The following is a 16,779-nucleotide window of genomic DNA, read 5'->3' as shown; positions in this document are numbered from 1 at the left end:
TAGGCTGTTTGAGAGGAATTAATTAAGGTGTTAAACTGAGAGCTCAAGGTAGATTAAGGCTAAGAAGCTAATCAATGTAGGAATCAGGTGGTGGAAATCAATACATTTCAATGTAAATTGAGATATTGTGGTAATCCAAAATAATCCAAAATAGATCACCCGTGATTGAATGGCAAAATAAACGATGGGCTGAATGGCCTACCTCTGCTCCTAGAACATATCAACTACTCAATTTATTTTTTGAATATAATAACATAACAAAACATAAGCTGTTGAGCAGGCGAGGACTCTGCTCCTTGGAGTGCAGGAGGATGAGGGGTGATCTTATAGAAGTGTACAAAACCGTGAGAGGAATAGATCGGGTAGATTGTGCACAGAGTCTCTTGCCCAGAGTAGGGACATCGGTTTAAGGTGGGAGTGGAATGATTTAATAGGAACCTGAGGGGTAAAGTTTTTACACAAAAGGGTGGCGGGTTCATGGAACGAGCTACCGGAGGAGGTAGTTGAGGCAGGTACCATCGCAACATTTAAGAAACATTTACACAAATACGACAGGTTTGGAGGGATATGGGCCAAATGCAGGCAGGTGGGACTAGTGCAGATGGGACATGGTGATCAGCGAGGGCAAGTTGGGCTGATGGACCTGTTTCCATGCTGTATGACTCTATGACTTTATAAAAATAATAATAAAGGTACCTTTTAAGAAAAAATGTTCGACCAGGAGCTGGGCCCGTGCAGCATGCAGACCCAAGGTGATTATTATCCGCCCATTTTCACATCCACAAACAAGTTTTTCAAGATTTGGAATATAAATACTGGCTGTGATCAAACCGGACGGAATCCCATTCACGTGTCCACCCAGCTGGTCAGTTATTTCTTCTGTGGCCGTCCTGTGCTGTTCAAATGCTCCTTGTAGGCTCAACGTTGCAACCATCTTAATCTCTAGAAGCGGTACATACAATAGGTACTATTATATAATACGGCACACAAATATAATACCTTTATCATGTATCTGTGCACTGTGGATGTGTAGGGGGGAATTGCAGATGCTGGTTCACACTGAAGATAGACACAAAAAGCTGGAGTAACTCAGCGGGACAGGCAGCATCTCTGGAGAGAAGGAATGGGTGGCGTTTCGGGCCGAGACCCTTCTTTAAGAATCAAAACCCTTCTTGGAAACGCGGGCAGGTGGGATTAGTGTAGATGGGACTTGTTGGTCGGCATGGGCAAGGCGGGCGGGCCTGTTTCCATGCTGTATGACTATGATTCTATAACATACCCATCTCAAGAGTCACATCATCCCCTGTGTCCTGACCCATAGATTACATGGGTGTACTATGTGACTGGAAGACCCCAGCCCAGATTTCCACATGTACATAACAACTCGTAAGTACTTAGTAACATGCATCATCAATGGAAATGTCAATTTCTAGTTGCATACAATGAAAAATAATAACTAAACTATTGTATTTTCAGTTAGGTTTAATGAGCATCAGCTAGCGAATAATACATCCTTGTTCTAAAGTTGACATTTCATTTATCTGAATATAATTGGTGCAGAGGAGATTTGCCTCAAAGTTGCCTGAATTGGCAGCTACAGGGAAAAGTTGGACAGACTAGGATTGTTTTTGCTGGAACGCCAGTGGTTGAGGGGAGACATGATGGAGGTATACATAATTATGAGAGGCAGAGAATGTGTTTTGCAGGGTAGAAATGTCAAAGACTAGAAGACATGGCTAAAAGGTGTTATTACGTTTAATAAACTAATAAGTTTAATGGAGATGTGCAGGGCAAGTTTTTTTTAACACAGGGACTTGTGTGGAGCCTTGGAAGGCATTGCCAGGAGTGGTGATGGAGGTAGTTACAATAGTGCCATTTAAGAAGCTTTAGGATAGGCACTAGGAAGTTCTTGGAATGGAGGAATATGGATCATGAAATCTGAAAAAAGCTCAGAGAATTGCTAAGGACAAACTGCACCCCCTCCACATACACCTGGATCTACTGCCATCAGGCAAGAGATATCGAAGCATCAAAGCCCGGACTACAAGACTGCTAAACAGCTTCCTACCACAGGCTGTGAGGCTGCTAAACTGTCACTCTGTACTCACAGTCACTTGATTCTGCGGCTGGCACGGACACTTTAATAACTGGCACTGGCCACTCAAATCAGCTGCCCCGGACATTTTTATGATTGGTTTATTGTATTTTAACATTGTGCTTTACCTGCTTTTAACTATTTATACTGTTCCATCAGGGACTGGATTGTTTTTAGTGTTATTATGTGTGAAATGTTTTAAATTTCATGTGCGATGCTCCGCTATTCAATGGGAAACGTCTTTTCATTTTGCACTGTACAACTGTTGCTTGCAAGATGACAATAAAGGTTGATTGATTGATTGATTGATTGAAATCAATTTAACTTGGCATCATATTCAGCACAAACATTGTGGGCCGAAGGGCCCGTTCCTGTACTGTTCTATGTTCTATGTTCAATGTTCAATGTTCAATGATCAATGTTCTAATCTATAGCTGGATTCTCGAACAAATTGGGGAAAGAAATGTTGGTGTTGGTATTGGTTCATTATTGTCACATGTACTGAGATCCAGTGAAAAGCTTGTGTTCATGTGTTATGCAGTCAAACCAAACCATAGTCTACATTGGAGCCACACACAAGTACAATAGATAGCGCAAAGAGCAAAAGGGCAGAGTTTCAAACATTGGAGTTTCAGGAGATGGCAGACTTTGCTTTTACCTTGGGGGGAGCCATCACGCGTGGCCATTGGTACATCGGGAATGTGCCACATGGAAACCTTCCCCGAAGCTTCACCACAGAAGAGAATCTTGTGAAAAGGCTCCTTACGTTCATTGATGTAAATCAGAATTGCCTGGAGAAACTAGAAAGAGAGAACAAGAGAAATGTTCCCTTTAATATCATTTCCCAACACTGATTTTGCCAGCTTTAGACTTTAGAGATACAGCGTGGAAACAGGCCCTTCAGCCCACCAAACACGGCGATCACCCTGCATACTAGCACTATCGTACACACTTGGGACAATTTACATAAGCCAATTAACCTACAAACACGTATGTCTTTGGAGTGTGGGAGGAAACCAGAGCACCCAGAGAAAACCCACAGTCAACCCAATTAGTACTGGCCAGATGATGTTTAGTTTAGAGATTTGTAATGTGGGGGGAACCCACACGGTCACAGGGAGAACGTGCAAACTCCACACAGACAGCACCCATAGTCAGGATCGAACCCGGGTCTCTCGTGCTGTAAGACAGTAACTCTACCACTGCCCCACTCTGCCGTTCTAACTTCTTTGGGATGTTTGTTTAGCTGTAAGTTTAAAATGCAATGACCTTTTCCAATTTAAATCAGACAGAACTACTGGAAATATCCAACAGGTCAAGCAGCAACTGTAGGGAGACGTAAACACAGTTAGCTTTTCACTTCAATTATCTTTTGGCTCAGCTGACAAATGTTCAGAAGGAGTTTCAACAGTATAAAATATGTTCACTGTACATCTTGCTGAAACCTTTATCTAAACATTTCCAGTAATTTTCATTGACTTCATATTTCCAAAGTCTGCAGTATTTTACATTTGCAGCTTACCAACCCCCCCAAATTTCTTGAAATCCTTTTACCTGATGGGTATACAGGAAGAAAGCTGGAATTAGGGTAGATGGTTAATTGATGATCATCTCAAATGCAGTGGGCTCTTGCGCTGCCAGAATTTAGAAGGATTCCAACCCAAAAACATTACTTATTCCTTTCTCCAGAGATGCTGCCTGACCCGCTGAGTTACTCCAGCATTTTGCGTCTATCCACCTATCACATGCCTGGCTTTGTCCCGGGCCTACCTTCCCTTTCCAGCTTTCTCCCACCTACTTCACCAGGCCGATGAAGGGCCCTGACCCGAAACGTCACCTGTCCAGGTACGTCCCCAGATGCTGCCTGACCCATTGAGTTCCCCCAGCACTTTGTGTTTTGCATTGTAGCCAACTTTGTAAATTGAGAGGCTCTCTTAAAACACAACAGCCTATCGTCGAGTCAGTAAAGGAAAAGTAATGCCGGTAGGTTTGGGGCTGGATGGCTGCCCACTTTAAGTGGGGAGTTAATGAAACAGAATATGGTTAGTTCGAGATGATCCCACAGGGTGAGATTCAATCTTTGCTTGAAAGCGGCAGTGCTCAGTGGGAGAGAGGTGAATTCACAAATGAACTCCAGCCAACACTCTCCTCTGCACCTCGTAATTACTGATTTAAGTGCATTCCCAGAGGCTCAGCTGATTCCAACATTTTTAATTGCATCCCAGTGCCAAAGTCGGGTAAGGTGCCAAACGCTCTTCTCTCTAACAAAAGAAAGATAAAGATCTCTGTTTTTGGCTGGGAGGCTTAAACGTGACAATCCTCTCAGAACCCGTCAGAATTGGGTGCTTTTGTCTTTTAAAATCATCATGTGAAATCATTCAAAAAGGGGGGCATCTGTATTAAAAAACGTTCTCTGGCTGCTGTTTATTAGCGGAAATGTTAAGATGAAAGGCATACATGCTGCAGTACAGTGCAGGATCAGGCCCTTCAGTCCACAATGTCAGTACCGAACATTAAGGCAAGTTAAACTAATCTCCTCTGCTCACACATGATCCAGTCTGAAGAGGGGTCTCGACCCGAAATGTCACCCATTCATTCTCTCCAGAGATGCTGCCTGTACCGCTGAGTTTCTCCAGCATTTTGTGTCTATCCATATCCCTCCCTTCCCTGTACATCCACATGCCTATCTAAAAACCTCTTAAAGATACAGTTGTATCTGCTTCCATCCCGTTCCCGCCCCCCAGCTGTGTGTTCCAGGCACCCACCACTCTCTGTGTAAAGAAAACTTGCCCCACACACCTCCTTTAAACGTTACCCCTCTCAATTTAAAGCAATGCTCTCTTATCCTTGACATTCCATCCCGGGACAAAGTTTCTGACTGTCTCCCCTACCTATGTCTCTCTTCATTTTAGATACTTGCATCTGATACAACTAGACTCTGACAATGCACTGCATCTTCCAAATATGAAAATAAAATGATCTGTTACTTCAATAATCATGTCGTATGATTTGGATACGATGGTTGTAGGTGTAAATGTACCTGTCAAAGGCCGTTCAGACTGCACTATTCTCACGGGCGGCACAGTGGTGCAGTAGTAGAGCTGCTGCCTTACAGCGCCGGAGATCCAGGTTTGATCCCGACTACGGGTGCTGTACGTACGGAGTTTGTACGTTCTGCCTGTGACAGCGTGGGTTTTCTACGAGATCTTCGGTTTCCTCCCACACTCCAAAGAAGTACAGGTTTGTAGGTTAATTGTCTTGGTATAAATGTAAATTTTCCCTGAGTGTGTGTGTAGGATAGTGTTAATGTGCGTGCATCGCTGGTTGGCACGGACTCGGTGGGCCGAAGGGCCTGTTTCCGCGCTGTGTCTCTAAACTAAACTAAACTAAATTTGGAAAAGTGGCTCATAGCAATGTCCAAATGATCTTTTAATTGACTGAGCTATGCTCTTACAGTTTACGTCATCTGAACTCTGAATTTATTGTGGCGTCTACGATATGTTTGGACTCCATTACTGTACACATTACAATTGTTACTGCTTTTGGCTACACTCACTCCACTCTCATCGGATCATAAAAATGTCTTTATAAAATATTTGCTCAAGCTATTAATCCCAGACAAAATATTCCACAAAGGCTTAAGCGGAGAGGCATACATTTTCTGGCAGTAATGGAGGCAACGGGCATAGAGTTAAGGGCATACTGCCTAGTTGCATCATGGCCTGGCTCGGTAATCCCCTTCAGGTGTCCTAGATAGGGGCATAACTCAAATGCCCAGGCATGAAGGAGGCTGCAGAGAATGGTAGACATTGCCTGATCCATCACGGGCACTGACTTCCCCCACCATCGAAGGGATCTATAGGAGGCGCTGCCTCAAAAAGGCAACCAATATCATCAAAGACCCACATCATCCTGGCCACACTCCCAACTTACTGCTACCATTAGGAGGGAAGTACAGGAACCTGAAAACCGTGACCTCCGGGTTCAAGAATAGCTTCTTCCCCCCCCCCCCCCCCCCCCCCCCCACCAATAAGTTCTTAGACATCATTCCACACTATCCACTTCTTCATCAACTGTGATATTCTATGGGTGGGAAGGAACAGCAGCTGCTGGTTTATACCGAAGATAGACACAAAATGCTGGAGTAACTCAGCGGGTCAGACAATGGCTCTGGAGAATAAAGGAATAAGTGATGTTTCAGATATGAAGAATGGTTCTGACCACAGATGCTGCCTGACCCACTGATTTACTCCAGCATTTAGTGTTGATCTTCTACAAACTGTTTTTGACTGCAGTGCAGACTTTGGTTTAGCACGCTATCATGGTATGGTTGCCAAGTATTAGTGTTATTAAATTATTATGTTATTGATTACTTTATATTTATTTGTGTTATTCATGTGATGGGCTTGATAAATTACATTGCTTCCATTGCAGTATATGTCACCATTAAATACTTTTGATTCTTGACTCTTGAATGGCTGAGAATTTATAATTATACAGGTGTATTGGCCACAGTTTAAGGGGTTGGTCATTTAACACGGAGATGAGGAAAAACGTTTCACCCAGAGAGTTGTGAATCTGTAGAATTCTCTGCCTCAGGAGGCAGAGGAGGCCAATTCTCCGGCTTTCAAGAGAGAGTTAGATAGAGCTCTTAAAGATAGCGGAGTCAAGGGATATGGGAAGAAGGCAGGAACGGGGTGCTGATTGTGGATGATCAGCCATCAAACTTCTGGAGGAATTGGTCAGTCTGAAGATGGGCCCCAACCTGAAACGTCACCCATCCATGTTCTCCCGAGATTCTGCTTGACCTGCTGAAGTCTTCCCTCATCCACCGACATCCCTGAGAAAATAATGAGACTCTTGGGTCTCGACCTGAAACATCACCCATTCCTTCTCTCCAGAGATGCTGCCTCACCCGCTGAGTTACTCCAGCATTTTGTGTCTACCTTCGATCTTACCAGCATCTGCTGTTCTTTCTTACACATGAAATATTGAACGTTGAGAAATAGGCAGTACCTTACTGCTGGTATCACTGGATGTGTAGCACAGCAGGCGTGGTGCAACAGTCTCTGTTAACGAATGTTGACGGCAGGTAAAGATGCCCGTTCTGAACAAACTGCTGCAAAGACATTGAAGAGGGTTTGTGAACAAGTGCTGAGAACTTGTGCCAAGTGTGAACAAAGCCAGCATTTACAACGTGTGAACGGTAAACAAACTAACACGAGACTCTGGTGGGGGAAACGAGGACCAGAGATCACAGCCTCGGAATTAAAGGACATTCCTTTGGGAGGAGATGAGGAGGAGTTTCTTTAAGCAGAGGGTCAAGGGATATGGGAAGAAGGGACAGAAGTTTAGGGGTAATATGAGGGGGAACTTCTTTACGCAGAGAGTGGTGGCGGTGTGGAATGAGCTCCCAGTGGAAGTGGTGGAGGCAGGTTCATTGGTATCATTTAAAAATAAATTGGATAGGCATATGGATGAGAAGGGAATGGAGGGTTATGGTACGAGTGCAGGCAGGTGGGACTAAGGGGAAAAAAATTTGTTCGGCACGGACTTGTAGGGCCGAGATGGCCTGTTTCCGTGCTGTAATTGTTATATGGTTATATGGTTATAAGGGTGGTGAATCTGTGGTATTCATTGCCACAAAAGGCAGTGGAGGCCAAGTCATTGGATATTTTAAAGGCAGAGATAGATAGGGCCCTGATTAGTACGGGTGTCAGGGGTTATGGGGAGAAGGCAGGAGAATGGGGTTGAGAGGGAGAGATAGATCTGCCATAATTGAATGGCGGAGTGGACTTGATGGACCGAATGGCCTAATTCTGCTCCTATTACTGAGGAACATGAACAAACCAAAGTTACATTCACCATTATTAATAGTAATGCATGTACACAGAACTCAATTCTGAAATGAGCCAGAAATATCACCAATCAAAGGCTTTTCAGATGAGACAACCCACACATCCCACACCACATTTACACAACACTAAACATCAACCCTTAAAATTAATTTGCAGCCACTCTAATCACAATAATTTTAAATTTATCATTTTTGCTGACCTGAATATTCTATTATTTGACACAGTTTGAGTATTATTGCTCATGTTAATAAAATGAACCGATTTTATTTCTGAACGGGTTTTATATTCTTCGCAACTGCGCCAGGAAGTCCTGACCAATTACTCCTTGTCGTCAGACACCCACTGTGTGAGACAAGACTCACAGCTGCCAACTCCCTGACAACTGTCCGCTCTGTAAAGGCTTTGTCCGAGCCCCCTCTTTTTATTGTTTGGGTCACGCTGTGGTTTACATTGCAAAGTGAACGAGGCGTTTGAAGCTCAGTACCCTACCTGAACTTATCGAGTGGCTTTTCCACCTGCGCCCACCTGTCAGGCAGCTGGTAAATGTAGCTGCGACCACTCTCAGTCCAGACTATTATTTTGTTGGCGGCTAAAACCTCCCCACCGGCCCATTGCTGACTGTCTTTGCTGCTGCCCAAACACAGCAATGAAAAGTCACAATAGTCAAAAACCTACAGGAGAGAGAAGAGAAAAAAATAAGACATCCATAAGAGAAATATTAAGCCATAAGAGGGCGGCACGGTGGCACAGCGGTAGATTTGCTGCAATACAGCTCCAGGGAACCGGGTTCGATCGGGCGCTGTCTGTACGGAGTTTGTACTTTCTCCCCGTGACCTGCGTGGGTTTTCTCCGAGATATTCGGTTTTCTCCCACACACCAAAGACGTACAGGTTTGTAGGTTAATTGTCTTTGTATAAACGTAAAATTGTCCCGGGTGTGTGTAGGATAGAGTTAGGGTGTAGGGATCGCTGGTCAGCGTGGATCAGGTGGGCCGAGAGGCCTGTTTCCGTGCTGTATCTCTAAAGTAAAATAAAAAACCAGCAGAATAAGCAAAAACTGCATTTAATTTAGTTCACAGATACAGCGTGGAAACAGGCTCTTCCACCAACCATGTCGCCCATCAATCACCCATTCGCTATTTTATACAACTTCCTAGTCCACTCCCTACATGCTAGGGCCAACGCTTACAAACCCGTATAATTCCTTCACCGATAATGTGGCCTAATTAATGGGGTCTGAGCCACGAACTTTCAGTTTAGTTGTGTTTTGAGATATAGTGTGGGAACTGACTCTTCAGTCCATGCCGCCCATACACTATCCTACCCACTAGGGACAATGAACAGAAGCTGAATAAACCACAAACCCCACATCTTTGGAGTGCGGGAGGAAACCCATGCGGTCACAGAAAAAAAGGGCAAACCTGGATAGAGAGCCCCCTTAGTCAAGAACAAACCCGGGCCTCTGGCGTTGTAACATAGAAACATAGAAATAGGTGCAGGAGTAGGCCATTCGGCCCTTCGAGCCTGCACCGCCATTCAATATGATCATGGCTGATCATCCAACTCAGTATCCCGTACCTGCCTTCTCTCCATACCCCCTGATCCCCTTAGCCACAAGGGCCACATCTAACTCCCTCTTAAATATAGCCAATGAACTGGCCTCGACTACCCTCTGTGGCAGAGAGTTCCACAGACTCACCACTCTCTGTGTGAAAAAAGTTCTTCTCATCTCGGTTTTAAAGGATTTCCCCCTTATCCTTAAGCTGTGATCCCTTGTCCTGGACTAAGGTGGCAAATCTACTGCTTCACCACCATGTTGCCCCATAACCTGGCCTAGTTAACTTAACTTAGTCTAGTTTAGACAACAAGTGCTGGAGTAACTCAGCAGGTCAGGCAGCAGCATCTCTGGATAAAAGGATGAGTGATGTTTCAGGCCTGAATCCTTCTTCAGACCCTGAAGAAAGGTCGAGGGCCGAAATGTCACCCATCCTTTTATCCAGAGATGCTACCTGACCCATTGAGTTACCACAGCATTTTGTGTCCATCTTCAGTGTAAACCAGCATCTGCAGTTCCATTCCACACGTTTAGTTTAAGTTTAGTTTAGCTTACTGTCACGTGTGATGAGGTACTGTGAAAAGCTTTTTAGTTTTAATGGAATTGATGGAGGCCGGCTAACAAGATTGCTTATCGCACTTTTCACCACTTCCCATTAGATGTCACTGAGTGATTACACCGATGTGTAAGTAAGGAACTGCAGATACTGGTTTAAAAATACACCGAAACATAGAACCATAGAAAATAGGTGCAGGAGTAGGCCATTTGGCCCGTCGAGCCAGCACTGCCATTCAATATAATCATGGCTGATTATCCTAAATCAGTACCCCATTCCTTTTTTCGCCCCATATCGCTTGATTATGTTGGCCCTAAGAGCTATATCTAACTCTCTCTTGAAAACATCCAGTGAATTGGCCTCCACTGCCTTATGTGGCAGAGAATTCCACAGATTCTCAACTCTCTGGGTGAAAAAGTTTTTTCTCATCTCAGTTCTAATTGGCCTACCCCTTAAACTTCTTAAACTGTGACCCCCTGGTCCTGGACTTCCCCCAACATAGGGAACATTTAAAAATAAAACCCATTTTTGCCTTTAAACATTATTGTAAAACTGTAAAACATCCAGTGAATTGTCCTCCAATTCAGATAGACATAAAAAGCTGGAGTTGAGTTGCCGCTGTCCTGCTGAGTTACTGCGGCTTTTTTTGTGTCTACCAAGTGCTCTCAGCCTGACATAAAACATACCTTCCAGCAGTCAGCACAAACCACCAAGAGCAGCCGCTCTGTGTAGGTACAAAAGCAGACAGCTTGACAATCGAAGCACCGAAGTGATTTGGACTCTGATTCAGAGACATTCTCTCTGGCCTGCAAAATACAGTAAACGTTATCAAAACGGGCAAAGAACTTCCTGCGTTGTAGGAAAAAACCCCCCATAGAAACATAGAAAAATAGGTGCAGGGGTAGGTCTTTCGGCCCTTCGAGCCAGCACTGCCATTCAATATGATCATGGCTGATCATCTAAAATCAGTACTTCATTCTTGCTTTTTCTCCATATCTCCTGATTCCTTTAGCCCGAAGTGCTAAATCCAACTCTTTCTTTAAAACATCCATTGAATTGGCCTCCACTGCCTTCTGTGGCAGATAATTCCACAGATTCACTACTCTCTGGGTGAAAAGGTTTTTCCTCATCTTTGTCCTAAATGGCCTACTCCTTATTCTTAAACTGTGACTCCTGGTTCTGGACTCCCCCAACATTGGAACATTTCCCCTGCATCTAGACTGTCCAATCCCCAACATTGTTTCGAAAAGATACAGATACCCCTACATAATTGTAGACTTGAGGTCCAATCCTTTTTGCAGCCATACATTACAAACAATAGACCCAAGACACAACATAATTTACATAAACATCCATCACATCGCTGTGATGGAAGGCCAAAAAAACTTATCTCTCCTCTGCACTCCCCCTCCCCCCCCCCCTTTCTAAAAGTCAAAGCTGGCGATGGCGATTACAAGCGGCCATTAAAGTCACGAGGTGGTGCGAGGTCCACCGGGTCTTGGTGTTCTGCGCTTCATTCCATGATGTTAGGCCCCGCTCCAGGAGCTCTTCGCGCACTCGGGCGGGAGAAGTCGCCGTTGCGAGAGCCCTGAAAAGCGGTCTCCCTCCAGGGACCCGCGGGCTCCCGGTGCCGCCGTCCACAGACCCGCAGTTGCAGCCTCCGACTCTCTGGTCGGGCCGCAGCAGCAGCAGCAGCAGCGGTCCACCACCGCTCCACACGCCCCTCTCATCCTTCTAAACTCCAGTGAATACAAGCCCAGTCGATCCATTCTTTCATCATATGTCAGTCTCGCCATCCCGGAAATTAACCTGGTGAGCCTACGCTGCACTCCCTCAATAGCAATAATGTCCTTCCTCAAATGAGGAGACCAAAATTGCACACAATACTCCAGGTGCGGTCTCACCAGGGCCCTGTACAACTGCATTCGGACCTCCTTGCTCCTAAACTCAAATCCTCTTGCATTGAACGCCAACAAGCCATTAGCTTTCTTCACTGCCTGCTGTACCTGCATGCTTACTTTCGGTAATAGAAAGATGAATTTCTGCAGTTCCAGAGACCCTTTTCCCATGATGAACTGACCTGAACCCCATTGACAGATGATGACAGATCCCACACCTTGAGCTCTCCTGTCACTGAAATGCCAACCAGCGAATCCTCTGCAAAATATAGAGATGCTTTTAAGTAACAAAAAGATTAATAGCACTCAAAAGAGATGTAGGTTCAAAAGTGTAATTCAGTATAGTGTCAGGACATGTGTTTTAGTGATTGAATTGAATGTACACCAAACCAAGCCTACATTTAATCTAATCTTTAAAACATATGTGCAAAACACTGCAACAGGTAACATTTTTACTCAGACCAAAGCAATTTTATTTGTTTTCTGTTTAAGAAAGAACTGACGATGCTGGAAAAATCGAAGGTAGACAAAAATGCTGGAGAAACTCAGCGGGTGAGGCAGCATTTATGGAGAGAAGGAATAGGCGACGTTTCGGATCGAGACAAAGATGCTTAAATTTGTGGTTCTTTTAGATAGAGGTACACAGCATCGAAATGGGCCCTTTGGCCCATTCAGTTCATGCTAACCATCAACTACCCATTACACTAATCCTACATTAATTAATTTAATCCAACTTTATTCGCTCCACCCCAAGATTCTACCATTCACCCGTACATCAGGGGCAACTCGCAGAGGCCAAAAGGGAAAAGATTTAATAGGATTCTGAGGGGTAACTTTTTCACACAAAGGGTGGTGGGCGTATGGAACCAGCTGCCAGTGGAGGTAGTTGAGGCAGGGACTATCCCAACATTTAAGAAACAGTTAGACAGGTACATGGATAGGACAGGTTTGGAGGGATATGGTCAGGTGGGACTAGTGTAGCTGAGACATGTTGGCAAGTTGGGCCAAAGGGCCTGTTTCCATGCTATATCACTCTATGACTCGATGTCTCCTGATACCTTGGATTCTCTGTGAGCGGACAATGCACATGGAACTGATCCAGTCTGGGGTTGCAGATGAAGCGAGAGCGTGGAGAAGCTCCAGGGTCCGTGCATCGATGACCAAGACATCCTGGTACTGACCACAGCACAGCAACCAGCCCTCTCCCGACATCCGAAAGGATCGGTAGTAATACTGGAGGATGACAATGCCAGAACAATCAGCAATAAACCGTGCCAAACTCACAAACATTAATGACATCACACAACTTATCATTTGCAATGTTACAATTTAAAAGGCACTTGGCAGGTACATGGATAGACACGGGTGTCAGGGGCTATGGGGAGAAGGCAGGAGAATGTGGTTGGGGGGGGGGGAGAGATGGATCAGCCACGGTTGAATGGCGTAGTAGAACTGATGGGCCGAATGGTCAAATTCAGCTCCTATCACTATGAACATGAACCCATGATAGGAGAGGTCTAGTGGGATATGGGAGGGAGGTTGGATTGTGTATTTGTGTGATGATCTGGGCTACGTCCAACAACTCTCTGCAGTGCCTTGCGGTCTTCGATGGAGCTGTTCACAAACTGATGCATCCCGATATCTCGGGGGATAAAATGCTTTCTCCGCCGGTCCCGTCTCACCTCGCCCCTGAAACGCACGATGTGTATGTTTGAACCGTGAGTTTTTGGAACTGACAAGTGCCGCAGGGCACTGCTGATCAAGTTACTGATGACTAAGTACCATTTAACTGTGCTGTCGTGGGCTCTTCCCATTACTCTGTAGATGACTGAGAGCAGATTAATGGGGCGGCAATTAATGGGCTGGATTTGCCCGGGACACTTCTGGGTAATCTTCCACTGTCTGCCTGACGTCAGCAGAGCAGTGGAGCAACTCAGCCGGTGGAGCTCGTTGGTGGAACCATGACCCTGGTGGCTTCTGCCCAGCTCAGTCCTTCCGCGATCAATTTAATGAGCCTCTCTGAAAGTGGGGACCTGCAGAAGACGCCCGTGATGGATGATCCACTCGGGAAGCCCGGCTGTACGTGGGGAACAACCTTTGGTTCTCGCTGCCACTTTTGGGCCGACACCATGGAAAACCCCACCTCCCATTGTCTGCTTGTCAGCCACCAATTGTGGCAGTAGTGAAGATCTTTGACCTGATCTGTTCACTGTGGAATTGTTCAGCTCCCCGTGGACTGTGCTGCATCGCAGTAGCATTTTTAATATTTGTTTTTAACTTAGATACAGCCCGGAAACAGGCTCTTCAGCCCGTCTGAGTCCGCACCGACCAGCGATCCCTGCACACTTGCACTATCCTACACACACTAGGGACAATTTACATTTTTACCAGGCCAATTAACCTACCAACCTGTATGTCTTTGGAGCGTGGGAGGAAACCGCCGATCTCGGGGAAAACCCACGCAGGTGACGGGGAGAACGTACAAACTCCATACGGACAGCACCCGTAGTTGGGTCTCCGGCGCTGCAAGCGCTGTAATGCCCCCTGTCCCACTTAGGAAACCTGAACTGAAACCTCTGGAGACTTTGCGCCCCACCCAAGGTTTCTGTGCGGTTCCCGGAGGTTTTTGTCAGTCTCCCTACCTGCTTCCACTACCTGCAACCGCCGGCAACCACCTGCAACCTCCGGGAAGCGCACGGAAACCTTGGGTGGGGTGCAAAGTCTCCAGAGGTTTCAGTTCAGGTTTCCTAAGTGGGACAGGGGCATAAGGCAGCAACTCTACTACTTCCGATACAGCACGGAAACAGGCCCTTCGACCTGAGTCGGCACCGCACTCTGACACTATCCTACACACACTAGGGACAATTTACATTGATACCAAGCCAATTAACTTACAAACCTTTATGTCTTTGGAGTGTGGGAGGAAACCGAAGATCTCGGAGAAAACCCACGCAGGTCATGGGGAGAACATAAATCTCTGTACAGACAAGCACCCGTAGTCAGGATCAAACCCAGGTCTCTGGCGCTGTAAGTTAGTAGCCCTGCCACTGTGCCACCGTGCTGCCCAAAGCTAAATGTTGGTTGTGTGCAATGTTATAAATGTTAGATTTAGATGTATTATTATCACGTGTACCAAGGTACAGTTAAAAGCTTTGCTTTGCATGCCGTTCAATCAGATTAGATAACATTATACATAAATGCAACCAACACAAAGTACAATAGGTGAAGCAAAGGGGAAGATACAAAGTACAGAATATTGTCCCCAGCATTGTTGTGCATCTAATCAGTTCCAGAGACAAAGTCCAATGTCCGCAACGGGGTAGAGGTGGATCGGACAGTACCCTAGCTTATGGAAGGACGGTTCGGAAGCCTGATAAGAGAGGGGAAGAAGCTGTTCCTCAGTCTGTGTTGCGCGCACTTTCACGCTTACACCCTACAGGAGCGGAGAGAAGAAGCAATGACCAGCGAGGGACAAGTCTATGATTACGTTCAATGATTCAATGAAATCATGTTGGCAGCTTTTCCAAGGCAGTGTGAAACATTGATGAGGTCTGGTCTGTGTGATGGACTGGGCTACATCTACACCCCTCTGCAATTTCTTGCGGTCTTGGGCAAAGCTGTTCCCATATGATGCAAATGTGGTGCATTTGTAGAAGCAATAAATCATTGGTTTCTGGAGTTATGTAAAATCTTTGCCTCACCCGCTGAGTTTCTCCAGCCCGTTTCTGCGTTGTATCTCTAAACTGAACTAAACATGTGGAAGTGGATTAGATGCGGAAGTGTCACACAAACGCCAGGGTACTTACATAGATTGCTGTGTGAGTGAAGGGCAGTTTTGTCTGTTCAATGCATTGGCCACTGGTGACATTCCATAGGCACATCTCCCTGAAAAGTCAACCTCTAGGTTATTTTTCACAATGTATCTAATCAATTGACCAAAACGACTTCACAGTAACAAGGTTTCCTTTAATGCCTCTAGTTAAAAGTGGTCGGACAATTTTTTTGTTGTTGTCTTTGTAAATTACTGCACAAGGCAGTGTTGTGGTCATTATTTAAAGGTGAGACGTATCTGCTGTCGGAGTATCCCACAGCTCAGCTTAAAGCCAAGATTCAAGATTCAAGAGAGTGTATTGTCATGTGTCCCAGATAGGACAATGAAATTCTTGCTTTGCTTCAGCACAACAGAATATAGTAGGCATAAATACAGAACAGATCAGCGTGTCCATATACCATTATATAAATATATACACACATGAATAAATAAAAAAATAAAGTGCAAATAAACAGATAATGGTCTATTAATGTCCTGAGTTTTGTTTCAGTTGAGTTTAATAGCCTGTTTAAGAAGGAACTGCAGATGCTGGAAAATCGAAGGTACACAAAAATGCTGGAGAAACTCAGCGGGTGCAGCAGCATCTATGGAGCGAAGGAAATAGGGCCTAAACCCTTCTTCAGTTTAATAGCCTGATGGCTGTGGGGAAGTAACTATTCCTGAACCTGGACGTTGCAGTCTTCAGGCTCCTGTACTTTCTACCTGAAGGTAGCAGGAGATGAGTGTGTGGCCAGGATGGTGTGGGTCCTTGATGATGTTGCCAGCTTTTTTGAGGCAGCGACTGCGTTAGATCCCCTCGACGGAAGGGAGGTCAGAGCCGATGATGGACTGGGCAGTGCTTACTATTATTTGTAGTCCTGGGCGCTCAAGTTGCCGAACCACAGCGCGATGCAACCGGTCAGCATGCCCTCAGCTTGAACACACAGCTTGAAACCCAGTAACTAGCACACATGCCGTCTGTAGCAAATTGCAGGCGGACCAGCAAT

General features: G+C 45.4%; 1 protein-coding gene across 8 annotated transcripts in view; it reads right to left on the bottom strand.

The window, feature by feature from the left end:
- Positions 1-16,779, bottom strand: part of LOC129712570 (WD repeat-containing protein 72-like) — a 140,476-nt gene that overhangs the window by 99,018 nt on the left and 24,679 nt on the right. For 6 of the 8 annotated variants that reach the window (XM_055661079.1, XM_055661080.1, XM_055661085.1 and 3 more), the window contains exons 4-11: positions 15,768-15,846; positions 13,020-13,194; positions 12,144-12,220; positions 10,750-10,869; positions 8,443-8,624; positions 7,112-7,214; positions 2,754-2,895; positions 697-942 (exon numbers count right to left, since the gene is read on the bottom strand). In XM_055661079.1, coding sequence (XP_055517054.1) covers positions 697-942; positions 2,754-2,895; positions 7,112-7,214; positions 8,443-8,624; positions 10,750-10,869; positions 12,144-12,220; positions 13,020-13,194; positions 15,768-15,846 — 1,124 coding nt within the window. The remainder of the gene's footprint in view (positions 1-696; positions 943-2,753; positions 2,896-7,111; positions 7,215-8,442; positions 8,625-10,749; positions 10,870-12,143; positions 12,221-13,019; positions 13,195-15,767; positions 15,847-16,779) is intronic. The other 2 variants (XM_055661081.1, XM_055661084.1) reach the window with 2 other exon arrangements.

Source organism: Leucoraja erinacea, chromosome 33 (assembly GCF_028641065.1).
Source record: "Leucoraja erinacea ecotype New England chromosome 33, Leri_hhj_1, whole genome shotgun sequence".
Taxonomy (NCBI): Eukaryota; Metazoa; Chordata; class Chondrichthyes; order Rajiformes; family Rajidae; genus Leucoraja; species Leucoraja erinaceus.
Note: the sequence above shows the minus strand (reverse complement) of the source record. Positions and strands in the feature narration are given on the sequence as shown.